At 40.8% G+C, this 15,961-nt stretch overlaps 1 protein-coding gene across 5 annotated transcripts in view; it reads left to right on the top strand.

The window, feature by feature from the left end:
• Window positions 1–15,961, top strand: part of WDR72 (WD repeat domain 72) — a 501,920-nt gene that overhangs the window by 273,725 nt on the left and 212,234 nt on the right. For all 5 annotated transcript variants that reach the window (XM_073618748.1, XM_073618747.1, XM_073618749.1 and 2 more), the window contains 4 exons: window positions 7,451–8,250; window positions 11,374–11,465; window positions 11,614–11,696; window positions 14,415–14,595. In XM_073618748.1, the coding sequence (XP_073474849.1) occupies window positions 7,451–8,250; window positions 11,374–11,465; window positions 11,614–11,696; window positions 14,415–14,595 (1,156 nt within the window). The remainder of the gene's footprint in view (window positions 1–7,450; window positions 8,251–11,373; window positions 11,466–11,613; window positions 11,697–14,414; window positions 14,596–15,961) is intronic.

The following is a 15,961-nucleotide window of genomic DNA, read 5'->3' as shown; positions in this document are numbered from 1 at the left end:
ATCAGGGAGAGCTGTGGAGAGGAGAAGAGCTTCTAGGAGAGGATCCCTCAGCACTTCCATCAGCCCCGGTCGCGGCATACGGGAGATCAGAATAATGGTCATTGCATGGTGTGGAGGAGGGAACCGAGCAGCCAGCGCCATCTTGACCTCCTCCACCTACAGGCCAGAGGAAGCATGCTGTTAGTTTCTTGGGTTTATAGTCCCCCTGCCGCTTCCTTGACATTTTTGGGAGGTAGTGGGTGATGACGGGAATCCGTGCAGGGCTTGGGTGTATTCGGGCAGTACTCTATGTCGCTGGCAGGCGCTGGTGTCTCTCTCAAGGCAACGGAGCTTTTTGTTGAGGCAACCATCTGATGTGCGTGCTAGCCACGCCCCCCCAGTGATCCATTTTTGATGGTTATGTTGATTATACTCACATTTTGTACCCTTTCCATCTTCTGAGAATGTATAGATTATGGAAAAAATAATTTTATCTTATTCATGATTGAGTTTTTTGTATATCATTATGCCTTACAGGTGCATCTCAAAAAATTTGAATGTCGTCAAAAAGTTAATTTATTTCAATAATTCAATTCAAAAAGTGAAACTCATATATTATATACAGTAGACTCATTACACACAGAGTGATATAGTTCAAGCATTTCTTACTTTTAATTTTGATGATTATGGCTTACAGCTAGTGAAAACCCAAAATTCAATATCTCAGCAAATTAGAATATTACATAAGACCAATAAAAAAAAGAATTTTTAATACAGAAATGTTGGCTTACTGAAAAGTATGTCCATGTACAGTATAGTATGCACTCAATACTTGGTCGGGGCTCCTTGTGCATGAATTACTGCATCAATGCAGCGTGGCATAGAGACGATCAGCCTGTGGCACTGCTGAGGTGTTATGAAAGCCCAGGTTACTTTGATAGCGGCCTTCAGCTCGTCTGCATTGTTGGGTATGGTGTCTCTCATCTTCCTTTTGACAATACCCCACAGATTCTCTATGGGGTTTAGGTCAGGTGAGTTTGTTGGCCAACCAGCACAGTGATACCATGATCATTAAACCAGGTATTGGTACTTTTGCCAGTGTGAGCAGGTGCCGAGTCCTGCTGGAAAATGAAATCAGCATCTCCATAAAGCTGGTCAGCAGATGGAAGCATGAAGTGCTCTAAAATTTCCTGGTAGAGGGCTGCGCTGACTTTTGACTTGATAAAACACAGTGGACCAACACCAGCAGATGACATGGCTCCCCAAATCATCACTGACTGTGGAAACTTCACACTGGACCTCATGCAACTTGAATTTTGTGCCTCTCCACTCTTCCTCCAGACTCTGGGACCCTGATTTCCAAATGAAATGCTAAATTTACTTTCATCCGAAAAGAGGACTTTGGACCACTGAGCAACAGTCCAGTCTTTTTCCTCTTTAAACCAGGTAAGACGCTTCTGATATTGTCTCTGGTTCAGGAGTGGCTTGACACAAGGAATGCGACAGTTGTAGTCCATGTCCTGGATATGTCTGTATGTGGTGGCTCTTGAAGCACTGACACCAGCCGTAGTCCACACCTTGTGAATCTCCTGCACATTCTTGAATGGCCTTTGCTTCATAATCCTCTCAAGGCTGTGGTTATTCCTGTTGCTTGTGCACCTTTTTCTACCACGCATTTTCCTTGCACTCAACTTGCCATTAATATGCTTGGATACAACACTCTGTGAACGGCCAGCTTCTTTGGCAATGACCTTTTGTGACTTATGCTCTTTTTGGAGGGTGTTAATGACTGTCTTCTGGACAACTGTCAAGTCAGCAGTCTTTCTTATGACTGTGACCTACTGAACCAGACTGAGAGACCATTTAAAGGCTTAGGAAACCTTTACAGGTATTTTGAGTTAATTAGCTGATTAGAGTGTGATACCACGAGTCTACAATATTGAACTATTTTACAATATTCTAATTTTCTGGGATACAGAATTTTGGGTTTTCACTAGCTGTAAGCCATAATCATCAAAATTAAAACAAAGAAATGCTTGAAGTATATCACTCTGTGTAATGAATCTATATAATATATGGGTTTTGCTTTTTAAATTGAATTACTGAAATAAATTAACTTTTTGATGATATGCCGAGCATTTGCCCGAGTACTTGAGTGTACTTGTACTCGGGCAAATGCTTAATCCGATACCTGGACAGTTAGGGTTTATCAGCGCGGCGCTGGGAAGGAGTTACAATCGCCGATCTCCCTGTATAGATTTCAATAAAACAGCTGACAGCCGCTTCTCCTCCTCTCCCTCCCACTGCTTTCAGCTGCTTTATTGAAATCTATACAGGGAGATTGGTGATTGTAACTCCTCCCCAGCGCCACACCGATCATCCCCAACTGTCCCCCATATCTTCCTCCAGTCCCCCTCCATGCTCTGGTCCCCCTCCGTGCTCCTCAGTCCCCCTTCATGTTCCTCTGCCCCCTCTGTTCTTGATCTGTCGGGATGGAGAGTGGAGCAAGGAGCCGGTAAATGTCATTTACCAGCTCCTTCCTTTTCACTGATTCTGTTCATTCATAACTGTTACTGAGCAATGTAAACAGAGTTTACGATGCTTCAGTTTATGAATGGAGAGGAGCCGCTATCTCCTGTCCATTCATCATCAGTGCAGCTGAGGCTGCAGAAAAAGGGACTGGGGAATCTCTATCCTTTGTCCCTTTCCATGTCTCAAAAGGGAGATGTCAGGGGCTTGTTAAGACCCCTGGTATCTCACCAAAGGCCCCCCCCCCCCCCCCCAACAGGACTAATAAAAAAAAAAGAATTGTAATAAATAGGTTAGAGGTTAAATTGTAAAAATAATACAAAATAAAATAAAAAACACACTGACACCATCCACTCCCTTCCTCACCCCCCCCCCCCCAAAAAAAAGAAAGCATTGTAAAAAAAAAAGCATTGAAAAAACAAAAAAAAAATACATTGTCAAAAATAATAAAAAAAATTACATTGTAAAAAACTAAACTGTAAAAAAAAACTAAAATAAAAATAAAAACTAATGACACAGTCCATGTGTCATCAGTGCTGCATATTAATGACACTGTCACATGACATTAAAAAAAGTATTGGTAATCGGTACTCGTACTGGTCTTTAGAAAGGTGTTATTGGGACACCCCTAATATATATACATATATTGAAACAGTGATGTCCCTTTTGTAGTCTTTTCAGTGTCTCCAAAAGTATCAATGGTTTTGTCCAATAAAATACTGAAAAGTTTAATTAATTTCTCTAAGACACTTATAGAAATATACAAGAATATTAACTTTTGGTTACTAGTTTTTTTAAGGTGTCCTTCAGTTGTTAGTATTTCTCAGTAAGGTAAACAATAGAGATCTCTGTCATTAAATTGAGTATACAGGAGTGTTGACTTTTATTAGTCACCTGAGTAATCAGATTTTGTCTTTTCCCAATAGTAAACTTGTAGGTTTCTGCAGGTCTTATAAACATGGAAGAGTAGTTGTATTTAACTTTCACATCATGTCCCACCGGAGAATGACCATATCCCAATGTCTGATACCATTGGTGTGTACTCAGGATTGTCCCTTTTTCAGGGGGTATTTAATTATTAAACTCAGCTCTTTGTTTTGGGTTATTTGTACTCAGCAATATCTCTTTGTTTTGAGAAATATTCCATCAATGTCCCTTTAGCTCTCAGACTGGGAAACATTTGTGTGACTCTAGATTTAGACCTATCTGACATCTAAACTAGTTTATCCTCAAACCCATATTTTATTGTTTAAAATCAGAAATCATTACTCAAAATTTAAATCATAGAGACATGGCCAAATGGAATTTCATAAAACATTTTTGCACCGGCACTCCCATGCAATTTTTCTGACAACCCTTTGCCTATTAGCTCAGAAAATGGACAATTTTGATTTGACAGATTTGCCTCCCATTGATTTCAGTGGCGGTTTGAGTTCAGGATCTAAATTTCTGTAAAGTTCACTGAACCCTGCTTAAACCAAACCCAGTGCAGTTTGACCCATCCCTAGTAAAGAGCTGATCTAGCTTTATTTCTTAACTGCAGCAGAGATAGGTCTTGTCACCATACTGAGTGTGCTGTCTCAGTGCTCAGAGCTGTGTACAATTCTGGATGCACAGTTTAACCACTTCAGCCCCAGACCATTTGGCTGCCAAATGACCAGGCCACTTTTTGCGATTCAGCACTGTGTCGCTTTAACTGACAATTGCGCGGTCATGCGACGTGGCTCCCAAAGAAAATTGACGTCCTTTTTTCCCCACAAATAGAGCTTTCTTTTGGTGGTATTTGATCACCTCTGCGGTTTTTATTTTTTGCGCTATAAACAAAAATAGAGCGACAGTTTTGAAAAAAAAAGCAATATTTTTTACTTTTTGCTATGAAAAATATCCCCCAAAAATATATAAAAAACCAATTTTTTTCCTCAGTTTAGGCCGATGCATATTCTTCTACATATTTTTGGTAAGAAAAACGCAATAAGTGTTTATTGATTGGTTTGCGCAAAAGTTATAGCACCAAGTCTAAGCCTCAGCCTGCTTCTTCACCAGGGCCCCTGATAGTTGGGATAAGCTTGTAACAAGCTGGTACCAGGTTGTGGCCCCCCCAGGTACAACCAGCTGACGATACTGAGACCACTTATGTATGTAGAATACAGATGGCAGAAGACAGAAGAGAATCTGGGAAACAAGCCAAGGTCAGGGTAGGCAGCAGACAAGCACAGACAGAAGGCAAAGCTGTGGTCGGTACATGGGAAGTCAGATACTGAATGCACAAACCACTAGGTGAACAGGAGCTCAGAAAACCAGGAAGTTTCTTAGGCAACGCGGGCTGCAATGAGCATGTCTTATATAAGAAAGCAAACTAGGCAATGGGCCAGGAAGTGACAGAAGGGAAGGAAATATAAACCCAGAGTATAGCAGGTGAAGCCCATAGGTGAGCACAGAAGCCAAACAACACATGTGAATATACAGTAATCACTGGTCTAGCAGAACCACTGCACCAAGGAGTTAAAAATTACACAGGCAGGAGACTACAGGCTAAACCATGACATGGGCTTAAGTTAAAAAAGGAATGACTGTTGAGTGACAAAAAATGTACAATGTGTTGCAAAATATCTGCATGTCATATTTCCAGTATGACATGATAAAGAGCGAGCCTAGATATGTGGAAAGGCCACACATGGTGGGGAAAGCAGTGATATTCTTTATTTTTTTAACTTTTTTTAGGAGCCCCGTTGGGCTCTTTGGTGTAATATCAGGGGTCTAAACAGACCTCTAAGGTTCCACCTTTGAAACAGAGAAAGGAGACTGAGGACACAGCCCCTCAATCTCCATATCTGCAGTATCAGCTGCACAGAATGAATGGATAGGGATAGTTCTATACAGAGCTTTCCCTTCATTTGAAGCATAGTAAGCACAGTTTATTATACCTCAGTTATGAATGAACAGTGATCGGTGTAAATCACTGATGCTAATCATTAAGACAAGTAAAGGGCTGGTAAATGACACATTTACCAGCCCTTTCCCCGCTCTCCTTCCTGACACATCCTAGCAGCTGGCGGGAGAGCTAGGGGAGTACAAAGGGGCCTGAGGGCAGCAGGAACTGGATAGTAGGGGTGGCGGGGGCAACATGTAGAGGAACCGATCCCCTCCATTTTGCTCCTGCAGCTGCTAAAAGACTGCAGGAGGAAAATGGAGGGGATTGGTTGCTTTATATGCCACCCCCACTGCTCCTTCTCTATACGCTGCTATTGCAACCGCTGTACATACGCCCCTGTTCTTTCCATCCTGGAACAAATCCTCTTCACTCCTCTAATCCTCTGCAGTGCAAATTCTCTTAATCCCACCAAATCCCCCTTCCCAACAGAACACCCCTCCAGTGTGGCACAAATCCCCCCCTGCATCTCTTACAGTGTGCCAGGGGTCCCAGATGCTGCAATTGCCCCCTCTGAGACAGATGGTATCTTTTTGATTAGGTGGGTAAGAGGGATTCCCTGATGAAGTCCCGTGATCGTGACTCTACGTGTCGGAACAGACAGGCATCGGTGGTGACGTCCGTGTGCGAGCTCACTGCTCGTGGTGTTTTGCATTTTATCTTGTTTTTAAATGTGAGTACTGCAGTTGGATTTATTAAATAAAAAGCTTATATTTTACATAATACACTATCTGGGATCCCCTTTTCTTTCTCCATATATGTACCTATCTGGGAGAACTTTCCACGTCATTTATCCTCACCCCTTGAGAGACGCATATACATCATCCTAAACCACTGACCAGGACACATGGCTGTTTAGATGGGCCCCACATTATGCCATTGATAGTAAGCTGGCAGAGGGACCCACCATGGGATTGGGGATCTGTATTTGCTTTACATACACGCCGTTACCTTACAGCGATAAGGTAAGGGGCCATCTCTCATTGAGGTGTTATTACACTGAAGAAAAGTTACCGTTTACATTGCTATATCTGCACTGAAGATCATCCACCTTCTAGTTTTCTACACTTGCACGGAAGAAAAGTCACCTTTAATACTGCTATATTTGCACTGAAGATTATTCACTGTTTAGTTTGCTATAGTTGCACAGAAGAAAAGTCACCGTTTTGCTATTTGCACAGAATATCAGAGGGATTTCAACTTTCATGTATTCACTGTTTTTATTATCAAATAAGGACATTTTATCTTCTGGGACGATTATTCAATTTTTAATACTGTTCTTTTGGTATTTCCTTTTACTTATATTTTTTGGACTTTGTCATGTTTATATGATTTAATCAATTGAGGTTTCCACTGCCTTTAAGCACGTGGCACGTTACATATTTATTTTTTTTTATTTTTCAGTGGCACCCATCAAATCTCTGTTCTATGTCTCTGTCCGACGAATGGTGGGTGCCAGAGGACATCCATTCTGCACTTCCGGCCAAGGGGACACCCACGCACCACCAGCGGGTCGCTTCTGCTGTGATTACTCACAGCAGAAGCCGATCTGCGGGTGCCGGGCAGTGGATGTCCTCCGGCACCCACAAATTAGCTTTTGTTGTGAGTAATCACAGCAGAAGCAGCCCGCTGGTAGTGCGTGCATGCCCCCTAGGCGGAAGTGCAGAATCACGTATATGTATGTGATTCTGCAGAGAACAGCCACCCTGTGGCAGTATATCTTCTATAGGGCGGTCCATAATTGGTTAAACACAAAGCAAATCTAGTGGTTCCTTAGAATAATCAATTTTTTTTTTGTTGTGTAAAACTACCTGAAAGCAGGTATGATCATTTTGCTTGCTTCTGACACCCAAGTACATTTAGCCTAACTTTATAGAAGAATTATGAGAGAAATTTAATAAATACTAAGAGTTGTCATTATGTGATTATTTATTTCACTAATTTTGTTTTTTAATGTGATAGACTAGAATAAAATTTTACACCATTGCCATTAAATGATTATTTTGATTCTAGATTGCTGATTCCAGTTACTCTCCCAACCCCTTCAACGTTCTACCAGTGAGATCTATGCATAATGTCAGCCTTCATCTGCTTTTGTTTGACTTGGAACAAGTTTTAGAACTTTTACAATCTTCTCAAGCCAGTGGCCTGAAGTCAGCAAACTCTTTTCACAGCTATGATGCACTGAAAGCAGCAAAAAGTTCCTCAGAAAAAAGACCACTAACTCTTAAAAGAAATAAAACTGCTGGGTCATTGTATCAGATGGATGGGCCAGTTTCAGACATTGTTGTCAAGGAAATCTTCACCCGACCTTTAGAAGAAATTGGTGGCATAAAAAGACATAAGAAATTCAAAAGTACAAAAAAGAACAAGGCCCAGATGTCTGGAAAAATAGATGTAAATATGGTTACTGATGCTGCAAAACTTCTACTTTCCTGCTTTTTGCCTTGGGGTATAGATAAGGAACTGGACAACTTTTGTGTTAAACACTTGGACATCCTAAAGCTGCAAGGATCTATTACTTTTGGAGTCATATCAGATGTGGATCATTTATGTTTAATGCTACCTGGATGGAATCAAATAAACAATGATACAACTGGAGAATTTTCACATAATCTACTGTCAAAGAAAGTGAATGAACTTTCAGCAAAATACTCCCTAGTGACACAAAAACAAAAAAGCAAAAAAGATCAACTAGAAAACCACACTTCAGTCATGATTGGCTTGGATCCCCTATTACATTTTCTCAAGAAGCTGTTATGTGTCAGTAAAACTCTTCGGATGGATGGCTCAAAATGTAACCAATCCGGCAGGTAAAATATTTTGAAAAGGTGATTTTGTATTTGGTAGTAAGTGCTAAAAGTTGGACTTTGCACCTTTTAGTAAGTACATTAAATACTGGTACTTCTTTCCCAGGAATGCTAAATGGTCTTCTTACTAATAAAAGGGGTAGATAGCCAAAAGAAGTCAATAGGGTTGGTTTTCTTAATAGATAGAGAAACTCTAACATTCACTTAGAGAAATCAAGCAGTCTTAACTTTGAATACCCAGTCACATGCAGGGGAACTATAAAAAACACAGTGAGCTTTTTTCTGCTCCTTTTGTAAGCCGTCCCAATGGGACTTTGCCATCACAAAGATATGAAGAGCTTGATGCATCAGTATAACACGTTAAGGAACAAATTGCTATTATATGTGATATTTACTCCTGAATGATCAAAGACAGAAACATGTTAGGCATTATTCATACCTGGTATTTTTCCTACGGAAAGTTGTGTGTTATTGTAGCTTTAAATAATCCTGTGCATATTTGTATGTAACGTTTTTTACAAAACACAACCAAACAGTAAAGCCCAAGTACAAAATTTCTTTCAGTTTAGATGCATTATTAAATGATCTTTATTTATTCTTGTAACCACTTTTTTCATGGGGTAGCTGAATTAGATGAGTGGTTCCTTACCCAAGCTTCCACGCACCTCTGCATCAACAAATGCATTTAAATAAGCATTATGAACAGTACAGAATAAACCACTGCCTGAAATTGTGGGTCTCTAGATAAAAGAAATGATTATTTAGTATGATATTTTGCAGATTTTTGCATGCATTTGTATGTAAATAAAATTTTCACAATTAATATATCAGGTCCAATAAAATGTGCATAGCTAACAAAAGATGGTACATTCATTTTTAAAGCTAGAAGCCCAGCCAGTGGCGGCTGGTGTTTTTTTCTTATGGGGGGGGGTAGCAAATAGCAGTCCCCCCGGGAGGACAGCCGGGACAGAGGGACATCAAAGCTCTGCACTTACCCCATCTAGGAAGCGGGCGGGCAGCGTGTCCAGCGGCTTTCTTCCCCCTCCTGTGGTGTGGATCACAGCGCCTTCCGTCGTGCATCCCCCTCCCCCTAGGCATCAAATAGAATCTCCGGACCTTTCAACCAATCGGGAAACCATATAGGGGGTGGCGTGGGACGGGCCGCCCCTGAGGCCAGCAATGTACTATTGAGGTTTTTGAGTTTTCCTCTAAGTGTTCCGGAACTGTGACTTATTCATAGCTGTTATGAAGACACTAAAACGTAAAATGATATTAAAGGCTTTTTTAATTAAAATAAAAATGATGTTATACTAACTTGCTGTGTGTGTCTATAGACACACACAGCAGGTAAGTATAACTGTTGCTGCCTGTGTCTCTTCCTGACCAGTACTGCAGCTGGGGACAGTGCTGGATCAGTGGGAATAGTCAGGTAAGTGCAGGTAAGGGCATTTTTTAACTTAATGCAGTGAATATATTAGGGTAAAAAAAAAAGTTCAGCCTTTAGAACCACTTTTAAAGCGGTAGTAAAGGCCACCATTTTCTTCACCATTTTTGCCACTTGAGTCCCATTGAAGAGAGTTCCCTTCACCTCCTGTCCCAGAACCAAAACAGAAAGTGAGAGGAAATCCCTCCAAAGTGAGGAAATCTCTGGCCATCACCAGGGTCAGCAGTGTTCCCATTGCAGAATTTCCCCTTTATTTCTGTTTGAGTGACAGCCCAAAATGTGGGATTTTCTTTTACTTTCACTTCCAGGGTTAACAGAAAACAGGACAAATGGAGAGAGTGACTCTCCCTAATGATGGCAGAGACAGCAATAAAAACCTTATAGGTGTTCTAACCACTATACAACTCTATATAAAACAAAAAAACAAAACAAAAAAGTTTTGCCTTTAATTATGCTTTAACCACAACCCTTCACATAACCCAAAAAAGTAACACATATTTCTAACCTGATTTCTAACCATGAATATTTGGCAGATATAAAACACAGAGGATAGAGGAGCTCTGAGCGTGTCTGGGCACTATTGCTTTGCACAGGCATGCCCACAGAAGGAGAGCATGTAGATGATCTTATCATTGTAGTTCAGGTCTTTCATTGTCCTAGGGTGAGGTGAGCCCTGAATCAGGCATCACTGTTTAGCTTCAATGTGGACTCAAATGAGGTCAAGACCTGACTGTGCATCTTGGCAGTGCTGCCTGGATCCCAAGTCTACATAGCATAGTAATATTTTTCCAGGTAAAACTTTTTTTTTTTAATCATACTTACCTTGGTGGATGTAATATCGATGCTGCATCTGGTCTCCGCTGTCTCTTCCTCTGATCTCTCAGTTCTCCTTGCCACTCTGAGCAGTTACTGTCAGTCACCGCTGTATGCTCTGCCCCATCAGTGCTTTCTGGGGGTGGTGGAGTGACTGGCTTAGGTTCTCAGAGGCTCACTGAGAGGCTGAGCCAGGTGCTGGTCCAGGCTTCTGGGTGAAAAACAACCATATGGTCTCAATCTTTCCCTAGCCTGGAGCAGCTCTGTGATGGCAGCTGACTGCGGGCTTTAGCCCAATGTCTGCTGAAAACGGGTCACAGGAGTGCAGAACGAACTGCACTCCTGTGATCCACAGGAGAAGTACAGCCAAACGAGCTTTGACTGAACTTCTCCTTTAACACTTTAACTCCATCATAATCCCAACAATAGCCAAACCCTTAAATCTAGCTCTCAACAAATCATATATACCCTTACATTTAATACAATCATGTAACCCCCTAGACTCTAATCATAACCCTAACACTTAACCTTATTCTTCTAACCTTTCATTCTGTCACTAATCTAGCCTAACTAATAACCTAATCTCTAAGACCAATTTCACCCTTACAAAAGACATACTCCCCTTATGTGCATGAGGCTTTCTGTACTAAAATCTTATGATTTAAAATGTAAAGGATGCTGGCTATAGACTTGTTGAAGTAACATTATCATACAAGGTGCAAAAATGCCTACATGTCAGGGAAGGTCAGGCACACAGTGATGGGTAATATAGATTACCATTGATTACAGGGGCTCAGTCTTGTAACTAGATCCAAGGACTTAGCGTTTCCTCCAAGCTCATATGTTCATATCTGTATATGGTCTTACAGCATGGAAAAGATGGAGGCTTTACGTGGCAAATGGAGAAGTTCTGAACATTTTACTTCATCATTCCCTGCATTTACTACAGAGATACTACAAGGTGAGTTTGCTAAATGATCAAGATGTTAAATAAATCAAGCTCCAGTTTTTCCAAACTTCCTAAACTGTTAAAGAATGAATATTTTTTATGCAATTTTATTAGCTTAATTCAATGCATGTTGTTTTTTTTTTTGTGTATCCACTAACAGATAGGAATGGGTCCAGTTCCACTGATCCAGAAAACACTGCATTAATGAAAATAGTATCTACTTGGAAGGATCAAATGATACAAGTAAGAACTTCCAATGTTAAATATAAATATATTGTTTTAATAAATTTTCATCACTCAAATGGCACTCTGGGCATTATTGTCAAAGTGCTGGGACGATGAATCCCTGTTATAAAACTAATTCAGAAAACAAATTTTTGCTCACTACCAAATTTTGTGTTGAACCTGTTTTGCAAAACAAAAGGCTAGAAAAAAGAATGTTTTAAACATTTATATTGGTTCCTTTATAGCATGCTTGTTGAGGCTAAATTTCCCACTGTGAAATACAAATGACAATATGTAATTTCCATAAAGTGTCACTAAACAATCTAAGTTAAAATGAACAACTAATCCAGCGTAGAGTATTGTAACACCTTATTTTCTTAAAATGATATAATTTTTTTTCATATACCTCTATTCCATTAAATGATAGCCCAAATTACCAATCAAAAGCTGCAAGCTGTGCCATTTACTGCGGTCATGTGTACAGCTCTTCAAAAACTACATTTCCCACCTAAAAATGCATCCCCATTTATGTGTTTCTGTTCCCATTATCACTTTAAAGCCAGTGGGCAATACCCAGCAATGGGCACTATCTCTGTGAAAAAGTGAAAAAACATGTTTGGAGAAATAATAGTAATACTTTCCAAAGAAGGAAAGCTAACTGGACAGGAGAGGGAAAAGTGTGGGGGGCGGGGCTGGCCAGTTATAGTTCAAGAAACAGTTCTGCAGACAGTTTATGTTTACCACATATGGAATAATCTGGCATCATAATTCAGCCTAATTTAAGAGAGTTATGATTTCACAATAACTAAAGAGCACAGAAGCTGTCAGAGTCTTGGTGAGCTCACCAGCATGTCCACATTTGTTTCCAGATCATTGCTGTCCATGGCCACTAAGGTTTCCATTGTCCTAATGTCAGTTTAGAATGTGGGCCCATTCTAAGATGTGTGGTGGGGTAGCTGATTTCCAGTGGAGTGAAATTTCTACCCATGCCACTATGAGGCAATGCTGCAATATATCTTTGTTAATATTAGACATGGAATCTGGGATTATGGAAAGGGGAATCACTTCAGGAGAGGCCAGGACTGAGCAGGAGGTTTTTTTTTTTAATGATGTGCTGTATTATTCTGCCATTATACACAGAGGGCTTCCAGTTAAGATATTGAATATGAGTATTTTCTTAATAGGGTTTAGCAACACTTTAAAAATAATATTTTTAATAAAATGCATTGATGGTCAAGCCTTTCCTTTGACTAGTGCTGCTATTTACTGCTAAAGGTGTTTGTATACTACATATTAGCATTGTTTAACATTTCTGATGATAATCATCTTGTGATGGTGTCATTGCCAACGTATAAGACAAACACATATTAACTTGGATTGCTAATACAGGACAGAAGGCATAGCATGCACAGCCCCATTCTGTTGCATTTAAAGAAAAAACACAAAATGCAGCGCTCTGGAAGAAATTCCAACGTAATACTGTATGCATAAACAATGCTATTTATTCCAAGTTAAAAAAAATGATTGAACAGTCAAAGTTTAAAATAAATGTTAGTGAACGTTACCAGTGACCTCAGAGTGGATAAAGGGGAAACAATAATCCGGGAGGCTTGTCTGGAGATGGTTTGAACATCAATCACCATCCAAGGAAATGGAGGGGAGAAAATTCAGTCACCAGAGGGGGAGCGTACTGGCTGCTGGCAAAACCTTCCAGCTCCAGGTGGATGCCACGGCTGGATGGTGGTCAGCAGGATGTATAGAAAGGCAACCTGTGTAAACAGCCCCAGAGGGAACAACCAAGCCGAGCAGGGTTGATATTCTCAGCGCGCCTTCTGTGATGTCACTGCTGTGCCGGAGATGAAGGGGAAAGGTGTCCTGAAGTCAGTTGTGTAAGCATCCACTGTGCTGTTGCCGTGTCTTACATGTTTCACGCGCATTTGACAAAGCGCATGCATGCGAAACATGTAAGTCACGGCAACAGAACAGTGGATGCTTACACAACTGACTTCAGGACACCTTTCCCCTTCATCTCCGGCACAGCAGTGACATCACAGAAGGCGCGCTGAGAATATCGACCCTGCTCGGCTTGGTTGTTCCCTTTGGGTCCATTTACATCACACAGGTTGCCTATCTATCCATCCTGCTGACCACCATCCAGCAATGGCATTAACCTGGAGCTGGCAGGTTTTGCCAGCAGCCAGTACGCTCCCCCTCTGGGAACCCAATTTTCTCCCCTACATTTCCTTGGATGGTGATCGATGTTCCAGGCAAGCCTCCCGGATGATAGTTTCCCCCTTATCCACTCTGAGGTCACTGGTAATGTTCATTAACATTTATTTTAAACTTTGACTGTTCAACCCTTTATTTAACTGAATTAAATAAATATCATTGTTTATGTATACGGTACTATGTTGGAATTTATTTGATCATTCTTTCAGAGCGCTGCATTTGGGTTTTTTCTTTGACTGTCGCATCTCTTTCCATGCTGTGCTGGCTGCACTGGGTCTGATCCACTTATCTGATTACTCCTCATCAGAGCACTCTATTTGACCCCTAGACTCGCAGTGCTCCAGGTGTTCTGTGTTTTTTTATTGCATTTTGAACAATTTGGCAGCTTAAATTTATAATAATGTACGTGTGAGACAGATGACAGCAAAGTACCCGTGCCCTATTTGGACAAAATGTTTTTTTTAAAGTAGTGCTGGACAGTAACTTGTTATGATTTTTGCATTCTAGGTAACAGAAGCAATGCAAGCAGTTTTACTTGCTGAAATCAAAAGATGGATGGAAACATTGAGACAAACAGTAATAACAACTCAACCAGTCTGTACAGTCGATTATGGACAGTTACAACTACCTTTACAATGTGAGCCCTACGAGCAATCAGAGCAAGTGTTTAACAATTCTCCTATGCAAAGTAAGTTGAATTTATGGAATTCTATAAAAAAATTGTATTGCTGTTATGTCATTAGAACATCAAGGTCAACATAACTATTTGTTTCACACTTTAAGATATTCAAAGAGGATCTTCGATCTTTAAAAAAGTCAGCAGCTACCAGCTGGGGATCCAGTGCTGTACTCACCCAGGACGGTCCTTCATCTTCAGGTCTTTTAGCCATCTTGACTGTGGGAAGCTGGTTGTGTCTCATAGCTGGCTAACCACTGTGCATGTGCAAGACGCGTTGCACTTCCCCAATGGTCTCGCAGTCTCCTAGGACCTGTGATGTGTCCTAGGAGGTTGTGGACGGGGAGGGGGGGGGGTCAAACTTCTGCTCTTCTCGCCTAGGCAAGCAGTGCAGATATGGGAGCGGGTACCCGTTAGAAATAGGTACCTGATCCCTGAAAAAAAAGGAGAGGGGGAAAAAGCAACATCCCTTTTCAGTTGAACTTCCACTGTTTTTACACCCATGAGCTATCAAATCTAATGTGGTATCATAACTGACATGCTGAAATGCTGGCTTGTATATGGGACGTTTAGTCCATTAGCATATAGCCAGGTAATGATTGTACAATGTGTACAGTGCATGCTTTTAAACTGGAAGTTTGGGGATACAGCTGGGAAAGAGAAATAGCAAATAGTTAAAAAAAATGTTTTGGAGCAAAATGACAATACATTTGGAGAGTATGCCCAATAAAGTGGGACTAGAAGGAATTATGAATGAGTATTTAATAGTAATTTAGCTAATTAAAGAAACTGACCTTTTCCTTTTCTGTTTTATTTTCTTGCCTTCCCTGAGTAAGTCACTGATTTGTTGCTGTAGTGTTCTCTGATATTGCAGTTGAGCTTTATTAGAGTATAACATGAAGCAGATCAATGCTGGCAGAACAGCACCCAGCTCTCTTTGAAGTACTGTAGCTTCACATACATAGATACAGAAAAAAAACAAAAAAACAAACACTTATGTCCCGTACACACGGTCGGATTTTCCGACGGAAAATGTGTGATAGGACCTTGTTGTCGGAAATTCCGACCGTGTGTAGGCTCCATCACACATTTTCCATCGGATTTTCCGACACACAAAGTTTGAGAGCAGGATATAAAATTTTCCGACAACAAAATCCGTTGTCGGAAATTCCGATCGTGTGTACACAAATCCGACGGACAAAGTGCCACGCATGCTCAGCATAAATAAAGAGATAAAAGCTATTGGCCACTGCCCCGTTTATAGTCCCGACGTACGTGTTTTACATCACCGCGTTTAGAACGATCGGATTTTCCGACAACTTTGTGTGACCGTGTGTACGCAAGACAAGTTTGAGCCAACATCCGTCGGAAAAAATTC

This window comes from Aquarana catesbeiana, linkage group LG03 (assembly GCF_042186555.1).
Source record: "Aquarana catesbeiana isolate 2022-GZ linkage group LG03, ASM4218655v1, whole genome shotgun sequence".
NCBI lineage: Eukaryota > Metazoa > Chordata > Amphibia > Anura > Ranidae > Aquarana > Aquarana catesbeiana.
This window is presented reverse-complemented; position numbering and strand designations above follow the sequence as displayed.